The sequence below is a fragment of the Photinus pyralis genome, unplaced genomic scaffold (assembly GCF_008802855.1).
Source record: "Photinus pyralis isolate 1611_PpyrPB1 unplaced genomic scaffold, Ppyr1.3 Ppyr1.4_LG2, whole genome shotgun sequence".
Taxonomy (NCBI): domain Eukaryota; kingdom Metazoa; phylum Arthropoda; class Insecta; order Coleoptera; family Lampyridae; genus Photinus; species Photinus pyralis.
In genome coordinates this window covers 37460834-37477238 of record NW_022170403.1, presented here as the reverse complement: position 1 = coordinate 37477238, position 16405 = coordinate 37460834, and the positions used below count along the sequence as shown (strand labels likewise).

The 16405-nt window shown below is 35.8% G+C and overlaps 1 protein-coding gene across 1 annotated transcript in view; it reads left to right on the top strand.

Moving 5' to 3' along the window:
• The window catches only part of LOC116163982 (transcription factor collier), a 78363-nt gene extending 64222 nt beyond the window's left edge, over positions 1–14141 (top strand). The window contains exons 5-10 of the mRNA XM_031478109.1: positions 3114–3195; positions 9724–9841; positions 10461–10615; positions 13501–13627; positions 13683–13771; positions 13926–14141. Of these exons, the coding sequence (XP_031333969.1) occupies positions 3114–3195; positions 9724–9841; positions 10461–10615; positions 13501–13627; positions 13683–13771; positions 13926–14141 (787 nt within the window). The remainder of the gene's footprint in view (positions 1–3113; positions 3196–9723; positions 9842–10460; positions 10616–13500; positions 13628–13682; positions 13772–13925) is intronic.
• Positions 14142–16405: the final 2264 nt, after the last annotated feature.

Below are 16405 nucleotides of genomic sequence, written 5' to 3'. Positions count from 1 at the left end.
CAATGATACACATTTGTTCTAGAATACAATCATTATCTTTAGCATTATATCATTAAGAAATAGCCAATAAAGATATCCAACAAACCATATCTTTGTTTCTATTAGCTATTTCTTAAGGTTCTAATGATACAGAGTTAATGATAATGATTGTATAAAACCCACTCTAAGAATAACGTCATATTTTACCTCGGATTTTACGTTCTGGGTTTGAAAGATAGAACGTGTTACATGGCGTCGTCATCGAAAAATTCAAATTCGCTTGCCGAAATGACCGCAAGTGAAAGTGAAAAATATATGCAACTACAGTGCGTTTCTATAAGGGAATTTTGCGAAAGAAAAGGCAGAAAGGACACAAAATTTAGAATCTAGCGAATACAGAATTTACACTTTTGCCAAAAAGAGAGCATACCAGGAAGAGCTCAAAATTGAATCCTTGTGTTTCAAAACAATGTGTTTCACGGAAAGCATGGAAAATATATATCAAGAGAGTTCCCTCCTCTCGGAGGGGTGCTTCACCCCCATTTGTTTTAAAAACCATCCCTTAATGCGTTTTCAATTTTTATCAAACACTGCTGCCCTGGCGAAGGAAATGGATAGAATCTAAACTATTCCTTATAAAATTCTACATTAGTTATGCCCTTGAAATATGAACTTTTTTGTAAAACTCACAATTTTAGACGATACATTTCTTGAGTACTCACCACTATGAAGTTATATAGCGACATTTTTTTCAAATCAAACTGATTTTTCTTGTTTACATTCGAAACGTGTTTTTAAAGTAGTTAATGGTATTCCAAGTATGAAAGGTCCCTGTAACTTTCCTTTCCCTTTCCCCCGACCCCGGGGGGGAGAGAGGTTAGTTTTATCCTTCATGGCACTGTAATGAAAGGTCTCAACGTTGTCGGAGGAGGGTACTCACAAACGGAGATTAGAACGTCTGGAGGAAATATATCCATTGCTGATGTCAGAACTTTGAGTGCATATATCTGCAGAACGGAGTGCCGGAGGAGGGTACTCACAAACCCTCAATCGGCGGAACGATGGCCTAGACGAGACACATCTACTGGCGATGTAAAAATTTAATTGTGAATATCTCGAAAATGTTGAAAGTGAGGAAAGTACCTATAAAGGTAAAATGCAACATTTCGGAGAGCACCTGATTTACGTGTTTTTCTCTGTCTACTTTTAAAAAATAAAATCTCTTCTGAAGGTCGCCTAATTTTATGCACCTAAAATAATTTTTTAAAATAAATACACATCTGGCTGTCATATTAATTAGTTTGAATATTGTTGTTTTGGTTTGACAGAAAATAAACCTTTTACGTTCCTTAAACTGTTTCCGGCACTATACCAACTGACAATATCAACTTCTTCTGCAGTCGAAAACATCGCACACGAAAGAAAATAAAAATTCGGAACCCAAAGCAACAATATTCAAATTAATTAATCTGGCAGCAAGACCTTTATTTGTTTTAAGAAGTTATTTTGGTTGCATAAAATTCAGCACCTTTCAGAAGAGATTTTGTCATTTACAAATAGACATAGGGAAAAACAATACACATCAATCCCTATGTCTACTTCTTAGTGAATAGCACTGTAGAGTATATTTTGAAAGTATGCCAGGCGGCCTTTAAATATTTATGTGTAAAGGGGTTCCCCATCAATCATCTATCAAGAAAGTAAACATCGATAAATATAGCATACCAATTATTTAGTAAGGTATTTCGGTTTAAAAAATGCGCTTTATCTGCACAAGAGTTGTGCACAATTTACACTTGATATATTATGTCTGTTGAAATAATTTTAACGAAACGACACAATATGTTCCTGGCAGCAAAATTTCCTGAGCAATCTGGTAAATAAAGAACGTTTAATTAACCAACTGAAGGAACAATTTGAATGTGTCGGTATACAAGCACTTTGTGCCATAGATGATGCTGATATTTAATTGTCTAAACTACTATTAAGGAAGTATCTATAGCCAATAACGGAAAAAGCAATATAGAACAATATTATGTACTCAAAACAACATCCACTATGTCGTTATATTGGAAAAAGCCTTCTTTACTAAACAGCGGGAATACTTACTTTCCATACAGTGGAAACCTTATTTTAGCTTCAATTCTGCAAATGCAAATACCAAACTTTTTCAAAAAGTTTTGTCAGATTCGCTTTCAGGAAAATCTAGACAATTTTTTAAGAATAAACAAATCAAATATATCAAAAAAATATTCTTCTATTTATGAAATAGTTAAAAACACTGAAACCTGTTAGATCGCTTAAGAGAGTAAGTTTCTTTAATTTTCAAGATATTAAATGAAAAAGGAAAAATTGTTGTTTGACTATCAAATTACAAGACATCGTTTGGGTATGAATTCAAAATGTTGGTCAGAGCATCGAGAATTCTCTTAAATTCTTTGAAATTAGATACATTCCTATAAATTCCAAATTCCTAATAATCTACCTATTCTCTTTAATCCATCCCATAATACTAGTTTAAAAATTTGCGAAATACAAACAGGAATGACAGTACTTCAACCCAAGGTTATTACTTAATTTTTTAAATAATAATAATAATAATAATGTTTATTACTTATATGTAGCTAATTTAAGTGATTTTGGTAATCTGTTCTTCTAAGAATGTGTTTCCTAGCGGGTTAACCAACTTGGTTATTATATTTCATATTGCATAAAAAACGGGAACCGATATGTAGTTAATTAAGTGCTGCTCTCAAAGTATGCATACATTTTTCCTTTGAAATATTTGTTCTTTTTTTATGTGGCGAAATGTGGTAACCCTTAAGTTAGGAGGGCATTTTCATGTTTGATCGATAATGCGTACCTGCTTCCCTGAATCTGATCTCCGGTATAACATTCTGTAGATGTAAAATGTACTTTTGTGGTGTTGATCATTGATATAATACTCGAAAAAGTACACAATTTTTTGTGGGTTAATAAAATTTGCGAAATGCGTTTTATTGGAAACTTTTACTCGGAAGTAGCCAAATTACAATATTTTTTACAGCAGCGTGTCGGAAAAACGTTTATTCGCTTCGAATGTTAATGTGATAGACTTACGTCGTCAACAAGGCTGATTTCTCTTTTTGTTTCAGATTCTTTCTTAAATTCTTCTTAAAGTGCAATCAGAACTGCCTAAAAAATGCTGGCAATCCAAGGGATATGAGAAGATTTCAGGTAAGTTTTACGATACACACTATACTATATACTACCGCCTAAATCCAGTAATTAGAATTCCCCTGTAATGACTGCTCGTTTTTTTATCGCTGATATACCCGTAGCATATTAATGTGTTTGCTTTACTGCAGTTAATAGTACAAGAAGAATTCTAGTTAAACAGAATAAAATTAAGACAAGTCCCTATAAAAATAAATGTCTTTAAGCGGCGGGAAGACCGTGTTGCTCTTAATGGAATCTCAGGGGCGCACCAATTAGCTGTTACAGCGGGCGGTATCTTTAAATTTAAAACTTTTATATCGCGAATTAGTCCGCTTCCATTGCATCGTACAAAGCCGGTCTATTCTGTTAAACTAAAATAAACAGGAATGGGTGGTAGGTACGTAATTATTATTATTCCAAACGGAATCAATTAAACAATTTCGTACTTTCATTCCGCATTTATACGCGCAATATGCAGAATTCGGCGAAATGTAATTTTGATGTTACACCGCCATGTGTAAAATTGTGATAAAAGCGAATAAAGTTGATAAAAAATCCAATTTGTTAGCAAGCCGTATATGTAATGATGTTTTGATTTACTAGATGTGCATGTAAATTATAATGGTTTAATTGCCTAATTTAATTTAACGGCTCGATACGCTTTAGATTTCTAAATAAATTTCATTGTAAATATGAATAAGTTAAGCTGAAATTCATAAAAAGTATCAAAATGACGATTCATAGTTTTTTAAATCTAATTAACCGCATGAACTGCAACAAAGTGCCTCGGATGAACAAACATGGCATGCATTTCCCATATTCAAAATATATAATCGTTCAGTCTTTATTGCTTTATTGTTACAGCCAGTTATGTTTTTTTCTAATGGAAATAGTATACCTTGTTTTTTGACATTTGGATTTATCCCTAGGTTTTATCCAACAAATTCTCTTAACTTATTTTTATCCATATTTTCCAGGAGCGTGGAAAATTTGTTTCCTCTTTACTCTATAGTTTTACCTATTTCTAAATTTAAAGCTCAATAGAGCAGACAAATTTAAATAAAAATTTTCTTGTTCATCTTTTGCTTGAATTGAATGATTGAAGATCAAAATGGTGAGATGTTTAGTATATATTTTATAAATCTCTATATATTTGTTAATTTCTGGTAGATTCCTAGTGATTTTATACCTACTAATTTGCTATTTTTCTCAAATAATTCGTTTATCTATTCATTCTCTGTATTATTCAATTCGTACTTGCAGTTCTCACATTACGAATTTTTACTCGTTGCCACTTTTTCTTATAAATATCGAATTATTAATTTTTCCATATGAACTTCCGTTTTCTGGTCTTTCTATCCGGTTTCAGAAATAGCAAGCTTAAAAGAGGACGGTATGTACCAATTCTTAATTTTCTACACATTTTCTCCACACAAACCTAAATACACTTTACTATATAATTATGACGAAGTAAATATTTTTAAACATCAGGGATTTAGCCTTACTCAAGTCATTACTCATCAGTATACGAGGGACACTATAAAAAATTTTACCACATAATCCGATGGGGCATGTACTAATAGCTACACCACATAACTAATTACAAAAAATTTCTATTTGTTTTTTTCATGGCTAAGTAGATTTTTTCTTGTGTCCCTCGTATATCCAGTAAACTAACAGTCAAAATGGGTCGATTGAGACCTTTGCCTCCAAGAGTCCAAACTTGTATTAAAGATGGTACGGACGCATTGCCTAGATTTTTGGTTGTGCCATTCATGATTCTGTAAACATTTTCCAAAACGTGGGTACGACAAAATTGTGGTTTTGACACAATTTGGTCCAATAAGGACCCGATGAAGTCTGGCATCCGGGTATTATGTAACATGAAGACGCATCCATATCTATTTTTTTGTTATCGAACGAAGTATTGTTGTTTGTTTTTATATTCTCAAAAATTGTAACCACTATTGAGAAAAAAACCAAGCAAGACACTTGGAAACCTCTGAGTATGTAGCTCGGTGAAAAAGGGCTTTGGGTGTCCTACGATGAATTCCGGTTATTTGTATCTCGAAAAGGAGAAATATTTTGAAAATGTCAATACGAGGAATTCATCTAAAATATTTTTAAGTTGGTGGCACTTCCGCTTATTTTAAGTGCAACAATCTATATATTATTTGATTTTTGGGAAAATGTGATGAGTTTCGTTAAGTGCAGTGTTTTTTAATTATCTTGATTATTATCTATATAGCTTTATTTTCAAGAATGCGCTAAAGCAAGATACTTTCGAAGTCCTTTTAACAATTGATTTATCGTATACAGGTCCACAGTTTAGTGACCTGTCTCTTCATTTTCAAGGTTCATTTTTTCAAATGTGACGCCCTGTGATAGATCTTTCCATTACATTTTTAGTGTGTCCCTGTAAATTATCGCTTTTGACACAATTTTTAATATAACCGGATCATCATTTATTTAGAAAAATTTCTCATTTAAAATAACTAAGAGAGGGTAGGCATTTCTTTTATAAATCATTCAAACTTCTATTCTAGCGTTATCTTCTACCGAACCACCCTTTGTAAAAAAGAAAAAGAGAGCTTTTCCAATATATGTCCATCCTTTACTTTTTCTTCCTTTACTCATATTGCAGTGGCAGCCTGCCCAACCCAGTTTTGTATTCCGATGTGGTTTGATTACAAATAACGTAAAGCCATGGATATGCCTTGTCAAGACATTTCGATCTACTGCCCTATTCTCTCATTCCAAATTGCTTAGCAGAACAGACCACTAGTATGACGATCAGTTATGCAGTGAGTTTTTGTTAAGACTGGCCATAGGATTGTACATGTTAGTTTTTCACCCCCACTGTTAACTTTTGTTTTCAGTAACATACCTATTCATCTCAGATTTTTAGTGTAAAGATGTGGGAGCTGATAAAGTATTGAAATAATTCCAATTTAATAATTTCTTAATATAGTATTCTGGGTTCAAGTGGAAGACCAGGAGCGGCACATGAGGGCCAGTCCCTGAACTTGCACCACAATTCCAATTCTGCAGTAACCTGATGATTGTTTCGATTATTATTGGGTGTGGGCCTCGGTGTGGGCAATAAAGGCATTTATTATTATTTTTATTAAGTAAGGAAAAACCTAGCACAAAGATTCCGTTTGCTTCAACTTTCAATTTTTAGTGGCATTTGTACCGATTAAACAAACTTTCACGCAGAAAGGAAATTATTTTCATTCCAAAATTTCACGTTATATAGAGTATTGCTCCACAACTAAATAACTAGAAACATTAATATTGAATAAAATTACAGCGCGAGGCTTTGTAATTTTCACAAAAATGAAAGGTAACAGGGGGTTGAAAAATTAACATGTAAAATCTTATGGTCTGTCTTAAAAAAAATATCAAAGTCCTCGTGTGAGATCGAAGGGACTTCAGCGCATTTTTGTGTGGCAGATCAGTATTCTATTAGTCACTTTTGACTCAACCATCAATAAAAGATCTTGTCAAAGGCTACAACATTCCCTTTGACGGTACCCACTTCCGACGTCCCGTTCACCCGCAATTCGCGTTTGAAGATTTGACTCCACCATCAATAAGATCGTGTCGGGGGCTACCACATTCCCTTTGACGGTACCCACTTCCGACGCCCCGTTCGCCCCAAATTCGCGTTTGAAGTTTTCACTCCACCATCAGTTAGATCTTGTCGGAGGCTACCACATTTCCGTTTTCGGTGCATACTTATATTACACCCACATTTTGGTGGATTTCGCTAAAAACCTTCCACAAGATAATTTTTGGGGCACTTCTCATTGCTCGAGCTTCTATATTGGCGACACAAGAAAGAGAGACAGCGATTCGAGATTTACAAAACGAAAAACTGCGTGACAAAATTCGCATAGAATGTAAAAGGTGCCCGAAGTTGACTACCTCTCGAAGACGCGCGCGCGCGTCTTGCAAAAGGTCGTTAATTTCGCCCCTAGGACAAAAAACAAAATTCCGCCACGCATAGGAGTTGTGCGCGTTTACATCTTTCCGACGATACCAATTTGAAACGAATAGAACCAAAACTGTAGTAGAAGATAGGAAAAAACTGAAAAATCTTCACGTTAGTTCGCCGACACGATATTTTGATAGCCCATATCGCCGACTAGAGAAACTACACCGACATCGCGGTGTGTGCAAGGGACACTAAGCCGAACCTGACCACAACGCCGACTATTCGAAGAACCAGGTCCCTCATACTCTGTCCAGGTTCATGAAGATTAAAAAAATGTGCTAAACCTACAAATAACCTCATATCCAAAGCTGCTTTGTTTCACACTCCGTCCAGTTTCATTAAGAATTTTCCGAGGATGAGTCTGTAGTTCGAAAAAAGTTAAAAAAAATATTCTAAACCTACAATAACGTAACGTCAAAAGCTGCTTGGTATTGCACATCGTCCGTTGGCGAAGTGGGCATTGTCGGCATAATGTCCGTCGGAGATATGGACCATCAAAAAATCGGGTCGGAGTTGTGAGCATTCGGCGAAGTGTCCCGGCCCCGATTTTAGCATACTCGGATACGACAAAGTGGAACTCCGTCGGTTAAAATTTAGGTCACTCTCGTTCAGTGGATATCGAGCAAAAATATCTCTGTTCTTGCGCGACTGAGTACGGTGAATTTTTGCTCGCACTGGGAACTTTTAAGAGTAAATGGGGGGATGGATCGGCTGTGTGTGAAGGAAGCGCAATATCGGGATCGTACTCGTTTCGAAAATTTTATCTCGCCGTTCCAAAACTAAAAAAATTCTGAAACCTACCGGAGTATACCTATACATTTGGAAATGGACGAAGAGGTGAAATAAATTGCATCTGATACCATCATCTGTGGACGTGCCACATTCGAAATCAAAACATTACCGTTCTTCACTACGTCAGTGTTCTTTAGTTTTGAAACAATTTTTTTCATAATATAAATGTTACGGTCAAAGTAATTAATGCGGCGATGCGGTGAATATGATAATGATAAACATTTCTGTTTAAAACTTAGGGGAGGGGAAACAACTGCCATTTATAAAACTGAGACGATATTGAGTTTACAAACCATCATTCCGGTGGAGCTGTTTAAAAATTTTCCCTCAATCATTCTCAATGACCGCTCAAGATGAATAATCACCGTAAACCAATTTATTAAGTAAACTAGACGAGTTCAGAACTTCAGGTAGACAAATTGGCAACAGGGCTGACATGTCTGCATCATTGATAGCTTAGAGAAGGTAAGAGCATACCCAACATTGAAAGTGCTATACTAGAAAAGAAAGAAATGTGAACAAATTAACGGTATGCAACCAACATTGCGGGAATACGCAAAAATCCATAAGCCTTGTACTTACTTATTCAATGGTTATGCGCATATATATTTCAATAATACTCGTCTAAAGGGGTTATACAACATTTAACTTGCTAAGAGGAATGCAAGTACCGTCCCCTTAAGGCACTTATGCCTTTATTTCCCCATCACATGTAATGTTTTGTAATATTTCACGCTTTATTAGAATTAACTTCAAAGCCGCGAATCACGATATCATACAGAGTGATGTTTTGCAACTTGCTAAAGATGTTGACAAGGTACCTTAATATCAGACTAAGGGAGTGATATTAATCAGTCTATAGAATCAGCGGAAAGCATCTTTGGAAGGATTTATTTGTTTGTTGCGAAAAACAAAAACGGCAAAGAGTAAGTTGATTTGTATCTACATTTGCGGTGCATTTTGTGAATTGTCTATTTTTTATTAGTACAAATAGGCGACGAAGCAAGAAGATATTAATTATTCCGCCCCACTGACGTACGCGTAGTATTGTTTACATGCGCCGAGATAATTTTCGTTTGTGATATTACAAGGAAATAACAGCGGAGACGTATAACACCACCATTTGTTTCAATTCTCGTACGCGTTACCGAGAGTCAGTTTGGATTTACCGACGGAAGGGCGACTGAAATAGAAAAGATTTTTATTTTCCTTGTGTCACCGAGAGAATTGGGAAAGTAAGAACTATAAGGTGCCTTTGGTTTTTGTATCTCATTTATTTTCCCTGATCTCGTCCGTAGACCGACCCCGCTCGTTTTCTTACTTTTATGTGTAATTCCTTCAGCGGCAAGTACTTTCTTGGTAATTGCTTCTTCATATCCGACTTTATTTGGGTTAAATATTAAATTTATGAGGCTATTAAATTCCAATAGGCGCCGCCGGTTTTAAATGAGACGAAAAATTTAGGGGGGAAAAATTGGAGACGTCCGATGCACTTGGTATATCATCTTATGTTGGTCGATGGCCGTATTTCAAGCGTCCGTATCGAACGACGCCTACTGGCCGCTCCGCCGTCATCATCCCGCGGTTCCCATGGGAACGCGTGTGTATCGGGGGTGCAGGGCCCCTAGGGAAAGCGCGAGCGTCCCCGAGGGAGGAGTCTGTCTTTCTATGCACTATATCTGCCACCTTAAACCTCAAAATGGCTACATATGCACCGTCACTGGATGAAATAAAATTTATTTTTTAATTTACAGGTTGTCATTGCAACGCAAGTGTCGGTGGAAGGGCCTTTACTGGCGATTTCGGATAATATGTTTGTACATAACAACTCGAAGCACGGAAGGCGAGCGAAGAGACTGGATCCCTCCGAAGGTACTTATATAAACAGTATGTTCATTTTTATTTTCTATCTATACTACACGTTACACTTTACACTTTAAAACGGAAAATTTAAAGATGCGAAATACTGACGAGCTTACTAGGGATAAACCACAAATCATTGAGTTCATTGGTATGCGTCGTGGCCCGTTGCAACCCAATCGTAGGATACGCCAATGTTGTGCACCGCGTTCGCGGAAACATCTCGTTTGTATGCGGACCCATAGCGGATCCAAAACTTTGTGAAATTGGCTCCCGATTCAGTTCAGTGGAGGAAGGAAGCGGAAACAGCGTACAGCGCCTGCACTTTCTTATGAGCCCTTTAATCTTCTTTCTTATTCACTTTCTCCGTCTATCTTTATTACACGTTCGTTCGTAAGATTTGCGCTCCGAGCCGATATCTCACCCTCACGCGGTTCTATATTATCCGCTCATCGCGGAACAAGCCGTGCTTCACTTTGTTAATATCTCACTTTGTTCTATTTTATCCATTTTATCTTAATCTCTTTCCTTCTGAAAAAAACTCTCGCTTTAATTTTTCACTGTTACACTTGTGTGATGCTAAAATAATTACTTAGGCGTATATTAATCATAATTAATAATCTAATCGCAGGTTTATACCCTCCGCTACCTGTAGCAACCCCCTGCATTAAAGCCATTAGTCCTAGTGAAGGGTGGACATCGGGTGGATCGACAGTTATAATTGTCGGAGACAATTTCTTCGATGGACTACAAGTCGTATTTGGGACCATGTTAGTTTGGAGCGAGGTAAATGCATTTCTGTATTTCGCAGTGTAATTTGTCATGTAATTTGATCACATTAAAGTAGAGCGACAGCTTGAGTTTTGACGTACTTTTAAGAGTTGTAAGCGAATAACGTAGGCAAATAACTTATTTAGTGGTATAGCCATTTTTTTTATGTGTACAAGCGCGGGTTAGCAATTAAAAGCTAATTTGAAAGTAAAAGGGACGTTTACTTAAACTTCTTTACAGTGCACAGGTTTCTAACTTTTTATTCAATAAACTCCATATCTCGCTCTTACTAGAAACAATGAAACAGTCTCACAATTCTGTAAAAAGGAATATCTTTAACACGAGCCTAACGAAATCGAAAGTTCAGTATGAACTTATGAAGTTTAACACATGTGATTTGTGGACAAGAAGTTTTTGAGACATTCAGACCTGGTGGAAACTGTCACTAGTTTCAGATTTTTGCTCTTGTCAAATCTGTTTTATTACCTCATGCAGGTGAAAAAGTGAGGTCTCGCGTGAAATTATATCTTGTGTTTGCGTATGCTTATAAATTAATCGTGAAATTATAACACCCTGTTGATCGGTAACGAAGCGTTTGCGCACCAATGTTTATATGAATGTTTAGTAATAAGATAAGCCATATGTACATCATATTTATGAACACCCTGTATAGTTTCAGAGTAATGATCATCTACACAAGACATGCCTATGGCAGAAAACAACAGGATGAACTGTCTCGGTTTAGCTAACTAAGTTCCATGGATCGCAGTGGAATTCATTAGAGTTTCGTGTTGGTGTTCTACCTTTGATAAGCAAACTTGAAATACAGTTTAGAAAGATGTTATACAGTGAGTTTTTTTTAAATGCGAACATAGGAGTTTGCATGCAATGTAATTTCCCTATGTTCGATTTAAAAAAAAACACATCAATCTATGAGGTGTGCGCGGTTCACATTCCCAAATCGCGCAACTTGTGTGACTATGAACAGCGACTCTATAGTCTTTATGATGAAGAGCACTCGGTAAGATTTTTTTTAAGAAGCCATGTGAGGCCATAGCAACATTAGGATTAGGATCTTAAACTTACGATAACTTGACCTCACAGGCCACGCACTGACACCACAACTCATTGTGAAACAACCTTCAATTATTTGTAGGTCATGGTGCACCTGGTATTGTACTAATTTGATCTATTCAATACATAAACGAAGAAAATAAGAAAATAAATAGCGAAAACAACTACAATAACTGTTCAAAGTGTCCTCTTTGACATTCTAAGCAATAACTTAACCGATTTCGTAATTAAATTGGACGACGGTATTTTTAAAAATGTGACAGCCGTCAATTGTATCTACTACTCATTTGAACTACTCAATAGATTGATGTGTTTTTTTAAAAATCGAACAGAGGGAAATTACATTGCATGCAAACTCCTATGTTCGCATTTTAAAAAAATTATTCATGCCAACGACGCAGTATGAGTAGTCGGGGAGTACGAAACGTTCTGAGTATGAATCATTCTGCGTATGAATTATACTTAGTATCAATCGGCTTGGATTTCACTTGTCCAACTGTACCAATATGAATATTCCGGATAAGAACTATCTTGGCGTCAACGTCTCCGATCCAACTGCTTTGGTAATCTTGAATTAAACCTTACAAACAAGTACATACGTATACTCGTAATGTAAAGGGCTTCTGTAACCACTGTCATTATCAATATACTCGTCAGCACCAACCCAAAATGTACACATACTTGACGCGAGACTTGACGCTATACCGCTAGCTTTAAACATTTTTTCTCTGAAAACGACCCACTTGAGGGTATCAAACCCATGATACTACATGATACTACTTTAATTTTTCCGACGAAATGTGTGGATAAATTGAGATTTTACTCTACTAACTTAATTTCGATTTTCAAAATCAATTAAACTGACATGACATAAGACCCCGAAGATGATTGAAACCCTTGAAAAGCGCGAGAACTTGTGAAGATTTTGGACTTTGAAATTTTTAAGACTCTTCAGATACTTGAGTATCTTGAGATTTCTAATCTCTTGAAAACTGTGAGACTCGTTCAACCTAAGAGCTTGTAAGATCACTATGACTTATAATACCCTTGTGATCACTACAGTATATACAGTGTGTAAAGCGATGGGGGTGAGAATTTTTTTTTAAATACTGATTTATGAAAAAAATTTATTCTTCATGATATTTTTTGCTAGCTTTGAAAGTACCAATAACGTTTCGATAATCTAAAATTTATTTATAGAAATCTGGAAAAATAATAAAATTAATTTTTTTATTGAAAATTATCATTCTATCTACATTATAATCAAGATAGCGTATTGCTATCAAACCACAAACAATCGAAACGTTATTGGTACTTTCAAAGCAAGCAAAAAATATCATGAAGAATACATTTTTTTCATAAATCAATATTTTAAAAAAATTCCCTCTTGTATACCCCATCGCTTTACACACTGTATAGTCCAGGCTAAATAGCTCTACAATAATTTATTTAAAAAAAAAATTAATTACCGGGCGAAACCGGGTCTTTCAGGCAGGTAAAATGAATAGAAATTGAGAAAAAATAATAAAAACAGCTGAATTTTTCCGCGGGTGAAATCCCGGGGGTTGAAAGGGGTGGAGAGTGGTGTTTTGCAAATTGTGGCAAAACTATTAATTTTAAACGATAATGTTAAATGTAAAAGTTATAGAGATGAGCAACTTTTGTATCTGCACTATTTTCACATAACCTCCACTTTTCCTAGAAAAAACGGAAAAACTGTTTTTTCGATTTAAAAGGTTTAAGATTTACGTTAGTCGCAAAGTAGCTGTCAAATCTTTTAATAAACTTTTATAATGTCTAATATAATTATTATGTTTACATTGCAGCTTATTACACCTCACGCAATACGAGTTCAAACACCACCAAGGCACATTCCTGGTGTTGTAGAGGTGACATTGTCCTATAAATCTAAGCAGTTCTGTAAAGGAGCGCCGGGTCGATTTGTTTATGTTTGTAAGTACACACCATACAAAATTATGTCGGTGTCGCTGATGTACCTTTTTCGTAGCACTAAATGAACCGACAATAGATTACGGATTTCAAAGGTTACAAAAACTCATTCCAAGGCATCCAGGTGATCCAGAAAAGCTTCCCAAAGTGAGTATTACTATAACTTGATTACGTGAATTACGGCCGCGCGGCTTTTAACGTTACAAGTTATCAAATTAATAACTGTTGAAACATTAAATATTATTATTTACTTTGCTCATTATTCAGTAATTGGACTAATCGGTGTTTTAATTGCTTTCAGGAAATTATTTTAAAGAGGGCAGCGGACTTGGCCGAAGCCCTTTATACAATGCCTCGAAATAATCAGTTATCGTTAACAGCGCCGAGATCGCCGACAATGGGGAATAACGGAATGACTTCTACCTTTAACACATACACTGGGCAATTATCGGTCAGCGTTCAGGACAGCGGAAACGGTCAGTGGACAGAAGGTGCTTGTCCTTCATTGCTTTACTAGTTGTCCTTGTCTTTGGGCTTACAATTAAATTGGATCATAAAGCCGCTTGCTCTTTAGCTTAGTTTGATTTACACAATCAAATCAACCGACCAATCACAAATGTATCGTTTACCAATTTACTAACGTGAATTGCATCGACAATGAGAAACTGCGCGTTTCGCTCCTAAACAGCCCTTTTTCCATGCAATAAAATGAGTATGGGAAAAGTAAATTCCCTTAATGACTAGTAAATTATGCCGTTTGCGACGTGTGACATAATTCATTTAAATTAATTACATGAATAAATCATGTTTCCCGTTTTTTTTCTTGGATTATGTACATGGTGTTAGTAATCCGTGCACTTGTTACCATTAAAAATTCCAAGTTTGGCTTACGCAAAAACGCACATTCGTAAACATTTGTTAATTGGCAATAGAGACCAACCCTCCAGTAGTCAATCGTTTCTTTAGTTTGGAACAGCCCTAGGAACAGCCTCACTGTTGATTATGCCTAATCAAGTAATCACGTTCGTAAAAAATTTTATCGATGTATCGATTCATACAGAGTGTTTTTTAAGAAGGGCCATACGGCAATGTAAAGGCGTTGAGTTATTTAAAATGGGCCATAGGGAAATTTACATTGCGCCATTTGTTCTCAAATCTTGGCCTTGCGCTTAGTTATTTCACCGACAGTTCTCAATCTGATCCTTCAAACTGCATCAACGAAGCAGCGACATGTATTCCGCCGCTCGAAGAGGTTTTCATGTAGTACAATTTGTACAAAAGTGGGCACAGTAGCTGTTGATGCCGATGATTAAATTTCAGTTTCAAATAGTATTATTTTCATTTTTGTGTAGATGGAGTATGCGTTGATTTAATTTTTAGTTTGGGAAATTGTGATACATTATTGATAACATTTTTCAATTCAATAGTTGTTGTTGGTAAAGTTGTATTCCGTGTGAGGTGTTTTTTGGTCTTTTGGCGTCGTCATTGGTAGTGTTGGGCATTCGATTATCTGTCAATCAATTAAATCTTCTCCATCCTGTTTTCTTCCTTTCCCTCGCCATAGTCTCCTTGTACCAGAAAAGACAAAAGAAAAAAAATAGCAATTGAACGACAGGTAAGTGATATATTTTTGCCTATTTCAATTAACTAAAACATTTGGTCCAAATCGAACCGGATTTTCTTTTTTATATAGTTTTAGATATTCTCACACGCAATATTTCATAGTAAATTTCATTGGGTTAGATTCGAGATAAAGTTTCTCTGCAATTGAAGATAACATTCAGTTTCTTCAATCTGGTTTGCCTATTCCATTTATGTGATAGAATTTGTTTTGATACGCGTCAATTTATAGTTTTGACTTTTGAGCTTGACATTCTATCTGGGATAGATTGGTGTTTTTGTGATTAACGATGGCGACACAAAAAGAACAGCGCTTAAAGATTTTGAATGCAAAAAAGGAGCAATATTTCGCTGGTCTTCAACGCTTGTATGATAATAGTAGGGACATTTCAACGACTGAGAAAGTTGCATATTTTAAGATGAGGTACGCATCATTATCAGAAACCAAATCCAAATTATTAGCAGTGGTAGTCTGGTAGACGAGATCAATCTTTTGCAATGCGAGTTAGATGAAGAATTCGTTCCTAACTTTAAACTTATAGAAACCATTGACGATTTAGTTTGTCGTATAGAATATGTAGCAATCAAGGTTATCGATAGTTACAGTACCCGTCCTACACCCGCTTCCACGGTGCGTCAAGACCGTAAATCAATTCGCAAATTACCCGAAATGCCTCTGCCTAAATTTAGTGGGGATAGTAAAGAATGGCCTAGGTTTATAGAATGTTATAATAGTATGATCCATAATAATCCCGATTTAAGTGACGTTAATCGCGTTCATTATTTGCTTGGTTGTCTAACAGATAACGCCCTTTCGGTGTGTTCAGGTATCGCACCTACAGGAGAAAACTATAGAATAATTCTCAATGCACTTATAGATAAATACGAAGATAAGCGTTCTATAGCTAATTCTCTTTTAGACCAATTACTTACGTTCAAGCAGAGTTCAACAGAAAATGTACAGTCATTAGATTCATTTCTAGAAAAATTTGATCCAGCCGTAACTGCACTTCGCAAAATTGAAATACCAGACCTAGCAGATTATATTTTCGCCTACTTAGCCCTTCAAAAACTTAATCCAGAAACACAACGCTTGTTTGAAAATACCCGTAGAAATGTGGAAATGCCCTCTTATAATGATATCATCATTTTTATAAAGGA